This window comes from Nicotiana attenuata, unplaced genomic scaffold (assembly GCF_001879085.1).
Source record: "Nicotiana attenuata strain UT unplaced genomic scaffold, NIATTr2, whole genome shotgun sequence".
Taxonomy (NCBI): Eukaryota; Viridiplantae; Streptophyta; class Magnoliopsida; order Solanales; family Solanaceae; genus Nicotiana; species Nicotiana attenuata.
This window is the reverse complement of record NW_017671870.1, coordinates 185,468-205,721: the sequence shown is the minus strand read 5'-3', so window position 1 is coordinate 205,721 and position 20,254 is coordinate 185,468. Positions and strand designations below refer to the sequence as shown.

The 20,254-nt window shown below is 34.7% G+C and overlaps 1 protein-coding gene across 1 annotated transcript; it reads left to right on the top strand.

The window, feature by feature from the left end:
- The first annotated feature begins 1,265 nt into the window (after window positions 1–1,265).
- On the top strand, window positions 1,266–3,935 carry LOC109210640. Its single transcript, XM_019374093.1, has 7 exons — window positions 1,266–1,532; window positions 1,663–1,866; window positions 1,981–2,073; window positions 2,362–2,754; window positions 2,842–2,949; window positions 3,034–3,104; window positions 3,803–3,935. Exons 1-7 carry the CDS (start codon window positions 1,266–1,268, stop codon window positions 3,933–3,935), a joined length of 1,269 nt encoding a protein of 422 aa, XP_019229638.1.
- The last annotated feature ends 16,319 nt before the right edge of the window (window positions 3,936–20,254 follow it).

Below are 20,254 nucleotides of genomic sequence, written 5' to 3'. Positions count from 1 at the left end.
TTTTGCTGATCCATTACCCTTTTCACCTTGATTACTGCCTCTTCACCCTTTTTATTATTAATTCTAGCTGGACTTGGATTATTTTTTGGTGCAACTGAATTAAGACTTTTCCTTGCTGCCTCTGTATTAACAGTAACACATTTATTCTGATTGTCCATACCTGGAGATTGTGGCTGAAAAGCAAGTGCTGCAGGTGGCACAACCTTTTGTACCAGCTGTCTAGTAGAAAAATCAAATTCCTGTTCCTCTGAATCATTCTCCACAACTGCTGTATCTTGTATTTGCTTGTTGGTTCCTGCTGGGTTTGAACTAGCAGATGGCACTACATTTGTAGCCTTTTTTCCACAACTTTTTGCTTTAGCATTCCCTGTAGATCTGGGCATAAAAACTGGTGCTAAAGGATTTAGAGCTGCAGTTTTCTTTGCAAACGATAGTGCATTTTGATCCGCCTGATTCTCCACTAAGGCCAGCTCCTTTTGTATAATTGTACGTATATAAGAAGTAGATTCGAAAAATAAAAAGAGAAGATCGAATTTACATCTTAGATATGGTGGAAGACAATATTTTCCCCACATGTGTCTTCTGATAAGGAACTCAATGGGTTATTACTGAAATCTTATTCATTCTTGATCCAACCGGATACTAAAACAGAGAATATATTTTGTTCTCAGACCCCCATGACATGTCTTGAGGATTTACCAAAATTTCATTCATCTGAATTTTAGCAGCATTACGATGGTTATTCATATTTGAACTACTGCTTGAGCTCTCTTTGGCTTCACTTGTATATAATAAACTCATTCTTGAACTTGAGCTGTCGGAAAATTCAGTTTCTGTCATGTGTCCATGTTCAAAATTTGTTAAACTTGGCATTGAGCAAAAGACAAAATTTGAATTCCCCTCAATTTGGTCCTGATGATCAGAAGGTCTCAGATTTTGTTGGCATTGACCTAACAGTTCTGAATTGTACTCACTTGAATCCACATTTGCTTGGAATTCATACAGAAACAGTTCTGAATTGTACTCACAGAAACAGATTTTGTTGGCATTGACCTAACAGTTCTGAATTCATACATTTGTTTACTCACAGGTTGGTTTCTTGAAGCTTCTATTAATTGTCTATTTGCTTCACAGTCGGCACTTGTTTCACTCTCAGTCAATAGAGACTGTTCTCTAATATAATGAAGTAGACGCTTATAATGAACTAGTTCTATTGTGATTTTCTGTAATTTCTATTGTTGCATGGTACTAACCATATAAGTTTGATGACCTTTGAATCTTCTATTCTAGGTAATTTGGAGCCAAGAAAGGTTCGTGGGCCTACTTTACTAAAAGATATTTGGAAACTTCCTCCGGGGAAGGTAGTTGATGTGCCGTTTAATAATCGTAACCAAGCTATTGGGGAAAAAGGCCGAAAGCTTGCTAGCTTTCTAGGAATCATTGCGAGAACTCCAGAACTAACACCTTTACATGTAGATGATTGGAGAAATTTTGACAAGGAGGAAAAGAAGAAATTGGTGGATTTTGTGAGGGTATGGAGTAGTTATTATTATTATTTATTTATTTATTTATTTGTTTATTTATTATTATTATTAATATATGAATGGTTTCAATATTTTATACATGATATGTTTTTCTAAATATCGGCTTTATTTTTTTTAGAAGAAGTTCTCTATCCCAAGACGAGGAGAAGCTTATGTCCTAAAGTCACTAGGAAAGAAATGGAAAGATTATAAGTGTGAGTTAAAGGGTGAGTATTTGCGAAAATATAAGACTAAAGACCTTTTGCTGAAAAATAGACCAAGTCGCATACCGAGGGATCAATGGAGTGGTCTTGTCGCTTATTGGCTTTCAGATAAAACTAAGGTATTAACAAATCTTTAAAACACCTCAAGTTGATTATTTTCAGTGTTTTAATTTTAGTTATGCTCAATTTTTATGTATAATTTATAAGATATCATTTTAATATTTCAACGATAGAGGCGTTCCCAAGCAAATAGAAATAATAGGGCCAATCAAAAGATGCCTCACACAGGAGGATCCAAAAGTATTGCTACCTTGATGGATGAGCAGGTAAACTTGTTCAAATTACTAACTATAATGTTTTAATTTTTTTTCACGTATATCTTACATCAATTTTATTGTATTAGGCTGTAAATAGGATAGAGCCTACATGAGCACAAGTTTTCATATTAACTCATACAAAACGTAAGGATGATAGACCACTGGATGTTGATTCTGTCAAGGCAATTGTAAGATTTCTTTTTTTTTTCTTTTATTTTCTTAATTGGGAAATAGTTAGGAAAAAACATAAAAGCGAATAAATGAATTCCAAATTGGATTTATGTATTTTATGGCCAGGAAATGATAAATGAAAGGACGAACAATAGTGAGAGCTTTACTGACCAACCTCCTCGCGCTGTTGCTTGGGAAGGCGATGTGTATTCTCAGGTGTTCGGAAATGACAAAAGTGGATATGTTCGTGGTTTAGGACTTGGTCCAACTCCTTCTGGTTTATGGGGTAGTAGATCTTTCTTAGAAAATATTGTTGGAGAGGATTCCTCTAATGAAGCTGTCCAAAGGTTAACACAAGAGATAACCGAGTTAAAAGATAAACACAATGAAGAAATGAATCTGATGAAACAAAATCAGGAGAAGATGCAATCAGAATTACTCGAAATGCGACAATTGATGCGCAAATATGCTTCCAATGAATCTATGCCTCAAAATATCAATGGCACCTCAATTGAACAGGTAACTCGATTTTATAAGTTATGCACATTATTAATGAAGTTTTAATCCTATAAAAGTGTTGTTATCTGGTGTGTTAATATTTATCAGGTTCCTTCTGCCAATAGTGGCCATGAACGAGTACCACAAACATCAAGGATACCTAATGTTGCTGAAAATACTTCAATGTCTCATGGTACTACTCATATTTATCCTTCGGCAAGCTACTATTTAAGTTTTCTATTGTTTGATCAAACTTTTGCAAAATTAAGTGTGAGCTAGAATGGAAATTTTCTACCTCAGCAAAGAGATGCGAAACTTGGTGCAACTCAGGTGTTGCATACCTTCTGGTTCACACTAGTTATTCTAGCTGGGTATGTTGAATGTTATTGTCTTATTGAGAATCTGATACTTACCTAAAACTTTTGTCAAAATATACTAACCTAAACATCAGAAAAAGTAAAAACTTAGAGGCAATGTGCTGTTCTTGTATGTATGTTCCAATATGTTCAATAGGAACTGTTTCTTTTCCAAGTGCCATTTGTTACCCTTTTTATCAGGAAGTGCCATTTGTGACTTCCTATTGTTCTCCTTTGTTTATGACTCTTAGAAGTTTAAAAGTTGTGTTGAACACACTGCGAACAGGAAAGAACTTCTTCAAAAGAGAATGGTTCCAGACCCCTTAAGTTAATTCTTGTCCTCAAGAACTAGCAGCAATTCAGTTTTGTACTGGCAGCCATTCAAATTTGTTAAATTCTTACTGGTGGTTTCCTCTGTTATAATCTCAGGCTGTGCATTATTGCATGAGGTTGTTCTATCCTCAAGTCAACTCATGTTCTGCCTGAATAATATTGTTACCAAAGGAGGAGCTAGCTTATAGTGTGCGGGTTCAGTCGAACCCAGTCACTTTTACTTAAACACTTATATGATCTGTATGACTTGCTTATTTGTATAAAGCTCTTAATTTTGCTCCATATATCTGTGAGTCATTTAGTCATTACCTATCTCTTTGATTTCTACTGATAAATAACTAAATTGCTTGAGTCACTAAATTGCTTTGTTGATACACAAGGTTCTGTAAAGGAGGTTCTCAGTTCCAACTTGAAAGAGGTGTTGGCAAAAAAAGAATTCCAGTGAACTCTAATTTGCCTCCATATACCATAGGGACTGTGTTGCTGAACCTGTCTAGTGATCCAAGGGATTAGGAGTCCATATTTTACCGTAACTGCAGATCTCCAAAGTGCCTCCTCTTCGACACTAAATTCTATAGTCACTTCCGCAGTAAGCTGTTCCTCTGTATCTTAAAGTTCTTCACTCCAAGTCCACCTGCCTCCTTATCTGTGGTGACTGTTTCCTATCTTACCAAGTTGAAGGTTCTGTGTTCTTCTTCCTTGCCATAAGAAATCCCTCCAAAGTATGTCAACCTTTTTGCCGCTGAAACATGCATTGGAAACAAAGAGATAGTGTATGCGTGATATTATTCTGAACTTCGTAAAGAATATTCTTAACTTAGAAAAGCTTTGGTTGGAGGTTATCATTACACATTATCTTTATAAGTGGAATTCCTTGTGAAACTTAGTAGTGTCCTCATTAATTTAAAATAACAATTCCTGCGGCAGTATAAAAAAAATATACCCTTTCTATCAGAAAGGATGGTTCCAGGAGTTCATTTTAGCTTTCTGTTATCCCTTTAGTCATGCCGTGTACTACCACAAAGATGGTTATGGACTTTTAGTTTCATAACCTCGCAAATTATTATCAGCTTTGTTGTTTGGTAATATTTACTTCCTATTGACATAGTTATTTTATAATTTCAGGTCATACAGTCTGATGTTCGATAATTTAGCGGGTGAAAGATTTCAATATGACGAAGAGTTTCAGAGATTATTTGAAGATTGTTATTCGTTAAGATTAGTTATATAGTGACATTAGCTATTTACTTCAAACAATATGAGTTTTTTTTAAGGATTTGTGATATTAATATTTTGGATTATTAGTACTTCCTTTTGTTAGTTAAGATTTAACGAGATATACTATAGTTTTATGAATTAATATCAATATGTTTTGTTATTTGCATTATTTTTTGGTAGAATGTAGTAGCTATTATTAATGGTGGCTAAACTTACAGTTATAGCTTGTGAATTTTAGTGCCAATTTAATAGGATTAAGACGTTTATACAGGGATATTGTAACCATTATATTGCTATTAAATATGATTTTTAGCGGCAATTTAATTGACTTTGCTATCCATTAAAATGGACGCTAAAGGGGCATACTAATACGTTTTTAGAAGAGATATTGTTGCCAATTGAATTGCCACAAAATAATTACCGCTAAAGGTATGGTCTTTTAGCGACAAATATTTTGAATTTAGTGGCTATAAAAATGGACGTTAAAGGAGCATTATTAGTTGTTTTTAGAATGGATTTAGCAGCCATAATAATTGCCACAAACAATTGCCGTTAAAGCAAATGAGTTTTAGCGGCAATAAATCATACCCTTTACCAGCTTTTGGCAGAAATGCCGCTAAAGGCTTTACCGACCCCGGCATCACCGGCTAAAGATTAATTGCTTGTAAATGTTATAGCGGCAATTGTTATTGCCGCCAATGCTGTTTTTTATTGCCACTAAAGGTCCTTTTTATAGTAGTACTATCATACTGAGGCAGATAATTGGAAAGAGTAGTACGAGAGTCTTCAACTTGAAATGGAGGTTTTAGAGGAAAACAAGTGTACCTTGGAGCAGCAAGTAAAGGTGTTGGCAGCAGAACTAGCGGTTGAGAGAGCCTCTTCTAATCAGGCGGGCAAAGACAAGAACCTTCTTGAGTCTTCATTTGCTGAACAACTTTCTAGAGCTACTGAAGAGATCAGAGGTCTGAAATACCTATTGAATCAGAAAGAAGTTTATGCTGGTGAACTTGTTCAAACGCTCACCCAAGCTCAAGAAGATCTCCGAATGTCTTCTGATAGAGTTTGATTTTTGGAGAATTCTCTTGCCCCCTGCTGGCTTCTTATGATGCTGCCTTAACTGAGAAGGAAGAACTTAGGAATGAGGTTGAGCATTGGGAAAGAGACTATGAAGCCCTTGAGGACAAGACTACCGTTGAAGTAAGTTGGGCTTTTTTGAACGCACACCATGATACTTTAATGGAAGCAAGCCAGGAAGGCTTTGACTTAGCTGCTGAGATTGCAAAGATTAAGGAGACCATTGAGAAAACCCAACAAAGTCAAAGCTTTTCTTCACCCGTGACTGACATTCCCGAGGGTGATGAAATTACTCCTGGTGAGGCTGCTATTCAATCTCCTTCCGCTCAAGTTACTCTTCCTGCTTCTGATGATGCCGTTCTTCACAATCCTGGTTCAGATTTTGTCCCTTAGTGAAAGTTTAAGAAAATGTGAAGTGTTGTTTTGTTTTTTTAATGGTGGAACATTTAGAAGTTTTACCCCTGGTCCCATTTGGGGTGATGTTTTGGAAGATCTTGCCCCTAGTTTGTTTCGGGTTTTTTTGTAAAGACAATTAAGTTGAAACTAAGTTCACACTTAGTTTTAACCAAGTTATTATGATATTATAAAGTTTTTTGTCCAACTTTTATGACATCTTTATTTCGAGTTTCTGTTTTACTCTTTTAGTGGTTTGCCCTTGCCTTATTCTTTATAAGTTTGGGGATTTATTTTCCACTTAACTTTGAGTTTTTGTTTTACCCTTTGCTATTTTAACTTTAGCATCTAAAAATACTTTGTTAATTTCATGACTTTTTGAACAAGCACGAATTATAAAAGAGGGCCCTTTTATATACGACACTTAATGAAGAAGACGTCTCAACTTCATAATGTTGTATACGAAAGAAGAAATAGGAAAACACATGTTTCTTTGAATAACTTTGAAGAAAGTTTTTCCTCATTTGAAATATCAAACTAAGTAATATTTTACATGTATTTAAGTATCATCTATAACTTTTTCATAACTGTTTTCTTTACAACAGATTTGTAAAAAAAATCGAGGGTATATCTTGGCTACCCATGACTAAATATTGCCTTTAACCTATACATTCGTAAATTTTTGGAATTTGCATCCACGAGTGTATTCTTCATAGGTTCTTAAATCAAGCTTGCATTTTTGGCTCGTGACTTTGCTCTGAACTTTCGATTTGATGGGTAGACTTTTAGGCTTGACTTGAATTCTGATTGTTCCAGTCTTCTTTGCCTTCCTTATATATATAGTCCCCCAAGTGTTTGAGCTTTTAAGTATGAAATCTCGAGCACTTGATTATTCCTTTCATGCGGCCCTTTTCCTTAAAAGGAAAAACATACAGGTCTCGGAGGTATAATTTAGATGATGACTGCTTAACCCTTTATATTTCCATCAGAAAGATTGTAACCCTAGACCGAGAATTATGTTGCTTCCGCGTGTCTTTCAGGTCTAATATAATCATTTGGTGTGGGCTAGCTTTTTGCCTATCATCTAAAATTGTTAGTATAATTTTAACTGTACAAAAATAAAAATCGTAATTAAGGGGTACCTGACCGTGGGTATTTCCTTTCCTTAGAAATAGTACTTCTTCAGATGAACAACATTCCAACTCGAGGGTAGAACCTTGCCATCCATGGTTTCCAACTCATATGCACCTTTTCCAGCGATACCTCGAACCTTGTAAGGTCCTTCCCAATTTGGACTCAACTTCCTTGCATTGGCTGCTCTCGTGGATTGGAAAACTTTCTTGAGTACGTAGTCCCCAATCTTGAAGTACCTAAGATGAGCTTTTCTATTGTAATATCGCTCCATAATTTGTTTCTGCGGAGCCACCCTTATTAAAGCTGTTTCTCTCCTTTCTTCAAACAAATCGAGATTTACTTGCATCTCCTCCTCATTTGAGTCTTCGGTTTCTTGGGTATATCTCGTACTTGGCTCTCCTATTTCAACTGGAATTAAGGCTTCAGCACCGTTCACAAGTGAAAATGGTGTCTCTCCTGTGCTTGTTTTTGCTGTTGTTCGGTAAGCCCACAAGACTCCAGGTAGCACTTCTGGCCACTTACCTTTTGACTCCTCTAGTCTTTTCTTCAAGTTATTAATAATAACTTTATTTGTTGATTCGGCTTGTCCATTGGCCACAAGATGATAAGATGTTGAAGTAATCCTTTTAATTTGCCAACTCTAAAAGAATTCTGTGATTTGCGCACCTACAAACTGCGGGCCATTATCACACACGATTTCTTTTGGAACCCCAAACCGACATATGATGTTTCGCCAAATGAAGTCTCTGACCTCTTTTTCTCGTACCTGTCTGAAGGCACCTACTTCTATCCACTTAGTAAAATAATTAGTAAGCACTAATAAAAATCGTACCTTTCCTTTGGCTTGTGATAATGGACCCACGATATCCATCCCCCACTTCATAAAATGCCACGGTGAAATAACCGGATATAGTAACTCTGTTGGTCGATGCATGTTGTTGTTATACCCCATTTTGACACGGGTCAAATCTAGAGTATAACATATTGGTAATTCTGAAGGTTTAATTAATTAAAGAGAGTCGCCACCTAATTATTTTAACGGTGAATTAGGACACCAATTTTAGCTAGATAATAGTTAAAGTTAACTCTGTTTTTACGGTCTGCTTAGCCTTAAAGATTATGGGTAAGGATTCTAATTAATCTTATAGGGAAGGTTATTAAGGCACCCTATATGATCCGTTAACTACTGTTGACCGACCAAACTTAGGTTAATTAAATTTAAGACTTAATTATAAGAAAACATAAAATATGAAGTTCTAAAAATCTGATTCAACTCAAGAAAACTGAGCACAAGTCCAAAAATATTATGATTGGATTAGCTTGACTAAAATAACTTCCAAAAAATGCTAATATTTTGGATTTTAAATTTGTAAAATAATATGATCACTTTAATTTTTTTTATTTTAAGAAATGGATTCAGAACTTTAAGAAATGAGACAAGGTTTTGATTGAAAACTAGGACTAAAAAAGACTCTTAAACTCAAATGTTTTAAAAAAGAGCAAATTGGTACTGATTTCACTTAGTAGTATTTCGAAAGAAATATTAACTATGCCAATTCACTTAGAGGATAAAAATTCGGATGACTTAAGCAAATCAGTTGCAATTTTATCCAATTAATAGTTATAGAAACTTGACGGAAATTCACGTTTTTCGAACAAATACTTCTTCAAAATGTGTTTCGGCTAAAAGATTCTTAGTTCCCAAACTGATAAAAAAGATAGGTAATTCTAAAAAGTGTAATACACTAACTTGATATTCATACTTGACAAATTCTACAGATTAATTTTAACTTAAACGGCGACTTCCAAATATTATAAAATTCCATCCTTGCGATAAAACCAAAACACACAAATAAATCAAGGATCATAAAAACTAGACAAGAATGAATGGCAAAAGAAAAAAAGAAGAAGTAAGAAAGACGCCATAGGCATCTCAAGCATTTCGCTTGTTTTTCTCGCTATCCGGTGCTCTAAGGAAGATGGTATGCAATGACTCCATGTGGTGGTGATAGCGTTGAGTCTCTATGAGACCCCACTGCGAAAGTCTCGAATTAAGACTCCATTTGCTCCAGAGTGTACATGTAAAAAGGAAATAAAAATAAAGAATTAGGAGTCATCCTTAACAGTAATAGCATATAAAGGCAACAAAAACTATTATACTTCTTTTGATCCATAACAGGACCTTAACAGCAAATAAACAACCTTCATTAACAACATCCTTATGCTCTTGCATTATTACTGATGATGATTCACTTTAGTATATAACTTAGTTATCATTTATACTAAAACATTAGCTTCACAAAATAAAATCAACTTTCACATCCTTTTTCATTGCAAAGTGGGCACTATATATTCTCTTTTGAAAGAAATAACAACTTTAGTAGAGAAGTCGTACAATAAAAAATGATAATTGCTTCATATGAAAGACTTCCTTTCTAAGCCAAAGCCGAGACAATAGTTTCTTTAAAACATACAGGTTCCTTCAATCTTTTACCAAAATAGATGCCTAGCTCAAGATATTTAATACACATGAAAAGATCCTAAATTTGACTCCTTAAAACTAATTGATACAGATCGTTCTGAGTGTAGCCCGGAAATTCTTCTGCTCATAGGAACACATCAATTTACCCTCATAAGCATGGTTTTAGTCGAAGATGATAATGACAACCAACAGAATCTCATATGTCCTTTGCAAAACTACATTCTTAACAGGAATATGTGTCCAATCAATTTTTGCTATATTACCCGAAACCATGGGAGAAAAGGGTTCTTAAAACAATATCCACCTTAATCTATTCAACATAACTGATATTTCACTTTCTATAACACCTAAATAAGATACTAATCATGGCTATAACCAATGAAATTTATTTTTAAAGGTTTAAAGCATCATAACGAATATAAAGTAGATTTACAAATCTTTACAAGGAGCAATTCTTATAAGCATGTACATATGTTATAAAATAAAAGTCAACAATCAGGACTCCAATGTGAATGTGAGCTCGCAGTAATTTTATTCTTTTTTGAAAATGCAACAGGCCGTATTTTTCTTCCAACTAAGGAAAGGATTAAATCTTATAAATAATAATGACTTCTAATTTACTACTATCGAATCTGTAGGAAGGACGACATTGAAGCACAAATAAGTCTCTAACCATATAGAAACTAGAACGGGATCGAACATGATTTGCAAAACTACATTTCACCTAGAACAAAGTTTCTGATGTATGAAAAAGCTAACCTCCTAAGGTGCTATATCTTGAAACCAACAGAACATACATTCACTCTTGTTCAAATTTTATATGGACAGAATATATAATCACAAAAATGAATCCTAGATCATGACATCAACATAAAAATAAAAACAAAAATCAAATAGCCCAGTACGTATGCTTCTAACAGGAACAAAGGCTCATTATATATCTTAGTACAACAGGATGGGAAGAAAGATTCTAGAGTTACTAATCTTTTTGTGGGCAGTGAACGGGGCGTCGTCAAGAAGGTCTACGATTTTCGGCCTCTACTAGGCAACTCCGAATAGGCGTCAAACTTTGAAACGAATACAGTAATGCCTCTATTATGGTTAAGCAAAACCAATAGAAGCTAAAAGAAAGAGCTTTTACAGAGTGGTTCAAAGAAAAGTAACGGGTACAAAGGTCTAAAGCGGCGAGCGAAAGGTGCTGAAAATTTCCACCAAATCTGATATTTATAGGTGTAAAATTAGGGTTCTTAGTCCTTGAGCGGGAGTCTGAAATTTCAGATTTTGAATTCATGGTCAAAGAGAGTCGTTCTAATTCGAACGTTGAATATTTTGGATGAATTCGACAGGCTTCACGTGATGTGAAGAGAAAAAGTAAAGAAGAGATAAGAACTTACTCAAAAATGGAGGAGAAATTTCTGTTCATAGGAGAAAGAAGATTGGAATTTCACTCAAAAGGTATTGAGAGAGTGAAAGGGAGTGGATACTTGATGGAAGCTCGAAACCCTAGCTCATTGGGGATTAAATTTTAGCTAGGCTGAATTGGGTCTATGGGAATTGGGCTTCAGTGGTCTTAGAAGAAAATCTGAGAGATTATTCATTTGGACTCATTTAAATTAATCTTTGAGACTACATGGACTAATAAATTAGCCATAAAATTAGGCTGAATCTTGTTGGCTAAGTCTGAACCCAAGACTCTTTGGGTTAAGGTTAAGTAATTGGTGAGGAAGAGTTGGGCCTTATTTTGGCCGAATTAGGCTTAAAGTAGTCCTGAAATTCTTTTCTTCCTAGTACTTCTTTTGGGCATATAGCTAGGAAACAATAATAGTATTATATCATATTTATATCACTTAGGTACTAAAATTATTTAATAATTGTTAGTATTAAGAAAAGTGTGAGATATCACAAAATTACTGTTATGCTAGTATTTTTTTCTAAATAAAACGCTATAGTAAGTGACATATAAAATATGGAATTAAGAAATATCATTACTTGACTATGTAAAGAACAATGAGATGCTTTTTTTTTTTGCAACCAAAAAAAGTAAAAAATAAAATAACATAAGAAGATTAATATACTAATAATAATAATAATAATAATAATATAGTAATCATAGTAGTAGTAATAATATTAATAATGCTAGTAATAAGTAAATAATAATAATATTAATTAGGTCTAGTTTGTGCTAAAAATGGTAAAATAGTTATTTCTTACATTATTAGTGATATTAGAAGCTTAAAGAAATAGTTTGGAAGAAAGGAGGGACAAAATTGGATGACAACAGTTGTTACCATATCTTTGGCACTTGTCACATTTGGCCACAAAATTTTCAGCTTCTTCTTCCATTTTCGGCTAGTAATACCCTACTCTAATTATAGTTTTTACCAGGGATCTTCCACCTGCCTGATTTCCACAATGTCCTTCATGTACTTCTCTCACCACATACTCCGTTTGAGAGGGTCCAAGACACCTTGCTAAAGGACCACCGAACATTTTTCGATACAAATTGCCTCGATCCAAACAATAACGGACAGGCTTTTGACGGAGTGCTTGAGCCTTTTTCTTATCTTCTGGTAGTATTTCGTATTGTAAAAAATTGACGATCTCGTTTCTCCAATCCTAGGTTAAATTATTGAAATTTACCTTATTTTTATCTTGGTCGAGTGCCGAATGAAACAAATGTATTACAGATGCATTTTCTTCATTTGTCACTTCTACAGAGAATGCGAGATTAGCCAACGCGTCTGCTTCGACGTTCTTGTCTCTCGGTATCTGCATGATTTTCCAAGTTTGGAACTATCTAATCAAATCTCGTGCCTTTTTCCAAGTATTGTTGTATCCTTGCCTCTCTAGCTATATAAGTCCCCTTTATTTGATTAACTACGAGCTGCGAGTCGCTTTCGATTATGACTTGCTCTATTCCGAGCTCTCATGCCAATTCTAAAGTTTGCAATCACAGCTTCATATTCTGCTTCATTATCAGTAATAGGATGGCATTTTATGGCTTGCCGTATAGTGCTCTCGCAGGTGGGATTAGGACAATGCCTAAACCCGCTCCTTTTACATTTGAAGAGCCATCGGTAAATAGGGTCCAAGTACCTGGATTAGATCCGTTAAATACCTACAGTTCTTTTTCTGCTTCTATTACCATCCCTGGGCTAAAGTCTGCCACAAAATCTGCTAAAACTTGGGATTTTATTGCAGTTATAGGTTGATATGTGATGTCATATTCACTTAGTTCTATGGCCCATTTGGCTAACCTACTTGATAACTCTTGCTTATGCAATAAATTACGTAAGGGGTAGGCGGTCACTACAGAAATAGGGTGACACTGAAAATAAGGCCTTAGTTTTCTAGATGCCATAATTAATGCTAAGGCAAGTTTTTCTAAATGAGGATATCGAGTTTCGGCATCCAATAAAGACTTGCTAACATAATACATCGGAGATTTTTTACCTTTGTCCTCCCGAACTAATACGGCACTTACCGCCACTTCTGAAACAGCGAGGTAGATGAGTAGCCTTTCTCCGTCCTTTGGTTTAGCCAGCAACAGTGGATTTGACAAGTACGTTTTTAAGTTCTTGAGCGCTTGTTGACATTCTTCAGTCCATTCAAATTGATTTTGCTTTTTCAACACTGAAAAGAACTTGAAACTTTTCTCCGAAGATTTAGAAATAAATCTCCCCAATGCTGCTATCCTACCTGTTAACCTCAGCACTTCTTTTTTGCTTGTAAGTATATACGGTATTTCTTCAATAACTTTAACCTGAGCTGGATTTACTTCAATTCCACGGTTAGAAACAAGGAAACCTAAGAACTTACCTGACGACATGCCAAATGCACATTTCTCGGGATTTAACTTCATATTGAATTTGCGGAGAATCTGAAATGTATCTGACAGATATTAAATATGATCCCCCCACATGTTGTGAATTGACTAGCATATCATCGATATAAACCTCCATGGTCTTTCCCAGATGTTCTTCAAAAGTCTTAGTTACTAACCTCTGGTACGTGGTTCCAGCATTATTTAGGCCAAAAGGCATTACTTTATAACAGTAAGTCCCCCTGTCTGTAATAAAGGAGGTTTTTTCCTCTTCTGAAGGATCCATTTTTATTTGATTATAACCTGAATAGGCGTCTAAAAAACTTAATTGTTCGTGTCTTGCAGTAGCATCAATTAGTTGATCTATGTGCGGTAATAGAAAAGAATCTTTAGGGAAAGCTTTATTCAAATCAGTATAGTCTACACAAACTCGCCACTTACCATTCTTTTTGGGCACCACTACAGTATTAGCTAGCCAATTAGGATATTTTACCTCACGGATAGACCCGACTTTTAAAAGCTTTTGTACTTCATCTTGAATCACCTAGTTTTTGAAGGATCCTTGCTTCCTTTTCTTCTGTTTGACAGGCGGATACGTCAGATCTTTATTCAGCTTATGGGTCATCACCTCCGATGGTATACCTGTCATATCTGAATGGGACCAAGCAAAGAAATCTCCGTTAGCTTTTAAAAACTCAATTAACTTACTTTTCATCTCCGGGCTGAGGTTGGTTCCGATGTAAACTTTTCTGTCTGGCCAATGCACAAACAACACCACCGCTTCCAGTTCCTTTATTGTTGTTTTGGATATTTTATTCTCTTCTGGTTCTTGAATAGTATCAGGCCTCGGGTCTACATCCGTTTGTCCATCTACAGTTGAGGCTTGTGTTGCTAAACCCTCAACTGAATTCTGTAATTGCTATTTTTCACATGCAACGTCATTTTTTACGCTTGAATCTACCACTGAGTTAATGCTTCGGGAAGCCTGTTGATCACCACAGATTTGTCTTATTCCCCATTGCGAAGGGAACTTGATTACTTGATGCAAGGTAGATGGAACAACATCCATCTCGTGAATCCAAGGTCTGCCAAGAATCATATTGTACGCCATATCCATATCTATTACTTGAAATTTAGTATCTTTGACTACTCCTTCTGCGAATGTGGTGAGTATTATTGTAACAATGCTCGAGTTGTCAAAACCAGACAAGGTACGTGCTTCGGGTACCAATTTATCATCGGCTTGTATCTCGTTTACCACTCTTAGAAAAATGATATTTACAGAGCTACCTGGATCAATCAAAACTCGTTTTACATTAGTATCATGTACAAGTAAAGATATTACTAGTGCATCATTGTGTGGGATCAACACGCCATCTGCATCTGCATCATCAAATGTTATACTGTCTTCTTCCAAAACTTGGCGAACTCGCTTCCCGTGGGTAACCGTGATTTTTGACACCTTCTTTGCTGCCATATATGTTATGCCATTGACCTCCTCCCCTCCGCTTATGACATTAACCGTTCTTTTTGGTGATGGAGGTTTTGGTGGTTCCTGCCTATTCTTCATATATGATTGCTTACCCCTCTCACTAAACAATTCGATTAAGTAACCTTGTTTTAATAAATGCTCTACTTCACCTTGTAGCAGACTGCAACATGCTGTTTTGTGACCGTGATCATTGTGAAACTCGCACCAGAAATCGGGGTTTCTCCTGTTCGGGTTTGATCTCATTTCTTTTGGCCACCACACTTTATCTCCCATGCTTCTTAAAACACCTACCAACTCAGACGTGCTAACATTAAAACTGTAACCACCAATCTTTGCTTTTGAGCTTCTGTCGTTGTCTCTCGTATCTCGCGTATCTCGCTCCTTTCCGAACCTGGATGATGAACCCGAATCTCTATCCCTTGATCTAGAATCATACTTTGGGTTTTCTTGTTTTGAACGTGAATCCTTCTTGCTGGTCCCATATAAGGTTCGTACCTATTTTTACCGGACCTTTTTTCAGTTTCCGGCCGCCTTGAACTTGCTCTTTCATCTCTCCGGGATTGAGTTATAATGTCTTCTTCTATCCGCAGCTTCGTGCTGTACCTGTTGTAAACATCTTTCCAAGTTGTTGAGGGAATTCTCGTAAGCTTTCTTTGAGTCTCCTCATGGCTTCTAAGCTTTTTTCATTTAAATTGCTTGCAAATGCCATAGCTGCCCAATTTTCAGGTACGCGTGGTAGCATCATCCTTTCACGTTGGAACCTATCTACGAATTCCCTGAGTAACTCAGTATCTCCTTGTTTTATTTCCAGGTAAAAGAGAGTACCATGTTAATGCTCCCTTTGTGAGCGTTTCATCGAATTTTTTGACCAGTACTGATTCAATCTCTTACTTGGTCAAATCATTGCCCTTTACGCCAGTTGAAAATGCAATCACATGATCTCGGGGATCGATTGTCCCATCGTACTTTGGGATATCGGGCATTTTAAACTTCTTCGGAATAGGCAAATGAGCGGCACTTGGCTTCCAAGGTTGTTGAGAGTATTTGTCCATATCCACTCCTTTGATTATAGGTGGAACACCAGGTATTTGTTCTATGCGATTGTTCTGCTCCTTGAGCTGTTTCTGCAAAGTTAGTACTAAACTTTGTAAATCAGAATTAACTGGGATACCTGACCCTCCATCGCGAGATTCGCTGGGAGTTCCTCCGCTGCCCGAATTAGCAAGTCCTGCGCGTGGATTCTCTATGGTCGCGGTGTTGTTTGGAGGCGGAGTTGGTGGTATCATTGGCAACCCACTAACAAAAGCTTGCAGAGCATTGCTGACTTGTTCTGCAATTAATTGTTTCAATGCTGCATTGATATCATGATCGTCCCCATGTTGGTCATTCATATGCGATTCAGATCTATCAGGTGTCCCTTCTCGAGATTGTCGAGGAGAGTTTCGTGGTGAGAGGATTGGAGTTCCATCTCCTTGGTGATTTTGCTAATTCAACTGTTGTTGATTTTGTTGGTTTTGTTGGTTGTTGTCGTTGATGTTTGATATGATTTTTTGGCAGAAGAATGGATTTGGAAAGTGAAAAGATTATCAGTTTCCCGATAACGGGACCAATTGCAATTTGTTTAACCAGAAAATAGGAATTTTGGTCAAAGCCTATTTTTAGAAGTACTAGGGTTACTGATAATCAAGAAAAGGAATATTCTTGCAATGAGAAAGGAAAATTAGAGTATGAAATAGCAAAGTAATCAATATAAAGCAAAAGTAAACAATTGTATTCTAGTGATAATCAGAACGTGTCCATACAAATGGCATTTCTATTCCTTATATAGACATCTCTAAGTATAACGTCTTTTCCCCCTTTATGACCAGGTCATTATAAGCATTAATGACATTAATGGAACGTTATAATTGGTAATCGTAACTGTTTTGTGAAGATTCTGTAACGATTGTAATCATTCATGCTTATTAATTGAAGACCAATGAATCCGTCCTTTTTCCTGTCTTGGTTTATTCCACCGGTGTCTCTTCAAATTACTAAAGATACTCAAGCAACCGTTTTTTCTCGTCTCTCAAATATTTTGCTCGTACCTATTAAGACTCACGTCTTTTTAAGTACTCTTTTCCAGCTGTCACTTTTCTAATGATCCACGTGTCTTGCCATGTCAGCCACATAATTAATTTCACGTGTAATATTTATTTTTCCCAATACAATGAACACATGGTAGAAAGTTGTCCTTTTTTCTTTTGGCCCCATCCATCACTGTCAAAATCATCGTCCAACCGTCCATTAGAGAGAACACATGCTTTCACTTATGTTGTTGATAAAAGGATCCAAAGAAGACTTGGAGAGAGTTGAGTTCTTTCTCTTAACAGCATGTAACTGCGATTCCACTCACCAAACTAAAGTTAGCTTCAGTAATTGCTTTCAAGTATCATAAGTTAGGTCATATACGATAGTAAAATATATTTGATTCGACAATCTTAGATTAGGGTTTCGTTTCATGGCATGTCTCTCGGTGTAATTAGACTCCATACTATCAAGCTGCAAAACTTATATTCGTTCACTATTTATAATGGCTAACGAACAAGTTCGGAACGAAATTGTTGACTTACATGTCAATTGAATTGGTGCGAGTAAAGCCAAATCAACATTTTAATAAGTTGGAAGCAGAAAAGTCATCAGAAATGGGCGGTTTGGAGTGAAGTGATAGTGAAAATGATATTTCTATTTTCATCTTGTTAGGTAGTGGACTATATATAAATATGAATTAACAAAAGACTAACATGTGTCCATTGCTAAAATATCTGTATGAGAACCTCCACTTTTATTACATAAAATATAACCACAAAATTTCAAAAATAAATAAATAATTAAACATAGTATCATTAGTTCTTGCTTGCACTAACAGAAAACTCCGAGATTTTTTTCCCAGGAAAAGAGGCGTTTAATATTCCAAGGTGTACTGTCTCTTTGCTGTTTGATTTTTTATTATTTCACTTGTTTTATTCAGCGAAAAAAGAACAATACTTCACCTTCCATGAAACTTCCTTGGATCGTAAGTACATTTTAATTTAGTGACAGATCCAACTACGTGTTTAATTTTTTGTGAAAACATATCTGTAATATTAATCTATATCTATCTATATCTATATTATTATATATATCTATATTATTATAAGCATGAATAAAATGTTGGATTACAAAAATAACCTTTTAATATTAAGCATAATAACTCAGAATAAAAGGACGTAATTGGAATTCTAGAAATTAGCTTTGCAATCCTATTAGTTTTAGGACATAATACTACACGTTAGGAATCCTGCATAGTTACCTTTTGGAATCCTATTAGTATAATTATTTTTGGGAATGGATGTATAATACTACATGTTAGCATGTAAACCTAATGCCTTTAGGAATATGCTAGATTTTCTATTAGTATAATTACTTTCGGGACGTGAACATATCGTGAGCCATATAAGCCAATCATAGTCCATAAATACAATATTGAAGATGAACCATTGATGGATATTAAATATAGTTAACATAAGTGTACTAATGCCTTTGCTAGAAATCTTCTCACACTCAATTTGAATTGAACGTGATTTCGAATTCACGACGGGAAGTTAAGTAGACAATTTCAATAGTATTCAAAATTCTAAATATTAGGTAAAGCTAATTATTACACTTTTATCTAATATGAAGTATCTTTTTGAAGAAATAATTTAGCTTTTTAGGGGCTTAAAAGTCAGTTAATATTTTAGCGATATTTTGTCACTCAACATTTATTATTTTGATAGACCAAAATAGCCCTAAAATCTTAAACAGAAGATCTCATAGGAAAGGACATAGCTGTAATAACTTTTTTTTTTTGGACTACAATAACTTCTATGTTAGTTTTTTATTGTTTAAGATTTTAAAATCAATACAATCTTGTCTATTGAATTCTTATTAAAAATATGTAGGAAGGTTTAATAAATCAATTTCATAAAAGTACTCCATATTGGTAATACATTATAATATTCAATATCAAGAAAAAATAAAAAAAAATGAACGGACTAAATAAAGCGTTGAAATTAGAAAAAAAATCCTAGGATATTATATCATTATATTATATTTGAACTGCTTTCCTACTCAAATAATATTTTTTATTATTAATTTTTTTTAATATAAGCAAAATATACCAATTATTAATGAACAACTAAGAAATTTTTTAAGAATATAAATATGTGAGAAAAGAAAGAAAAAGGTTGGTAAGAGCCAATACCACTAATGATTTTGCAGACATAAAGATCTAAAAGTGGAATGTCAAATCGATCGTTTTACTCTTTAAAAATAAAATTTATGGTGGATAAATTATAATTACGGTTAGATATTCAAACATGAGATGAACTAATATTAAAAATCTAAATCAACAAAAGATAAATTATATTTTATGTTAAAACCAAATATCAAATCTTTCTATTAATTGTTAAGCAAGAAATCCAATTAAATTATTTTTTAAAATCATCATATGAGTAAAATTATTTTTCAAGTTTAAAAAATATCTTAAGGTACATAAATTTATTCCATTAAAAAGAGTGTTAGAGATAAAAAAAAATACATAATAAAAAGAATTAGTATAATATTAAGAAGGCCATACAAGTGTTAGGGGATGCACAATCAAAGCTAAATCTTGAACAAGAATAAGCTTTCAAGACTATATATAAAAAGTCGACTCTGGTATAGTGGGATTATCCTTTGTAGATGCCTCCAGCGGAATCGAAATAATATTTTTATGTCATGCATTACTTGCAAATATTAGATCAAGAGGCATGATATTGTTAGTAATAAGAACAAGTAGTGTACCGGCAATGATTTTATTATGTGGTTGTACTACTAACTTTAGATTTGATATACCTCTTCAAATACCTGAAATAACCATCACAAATAATCAAAGTAGAGTAATAGTGCTAAATTTATAAGGAAAGCAAAAGTGATAACATGGGATGAAGAGCATTTGGCGAAGCGTCAAATGATCGAAACAATCGCATAGAGTTTTAGAGATATATTGGATATCGATGAACCATTTGGTAGAAAAGTAATAGTTTGGGAGGTGATTTCTGTGAAGTACGATCAGTAGTTCCAAAATTGACCAAAGCAAAAACTGTAAAAGCTAGCTTGCCAAAATTATACTTATGATATCAAATGAAAAATATTCAAATGACAAGAAATATAAA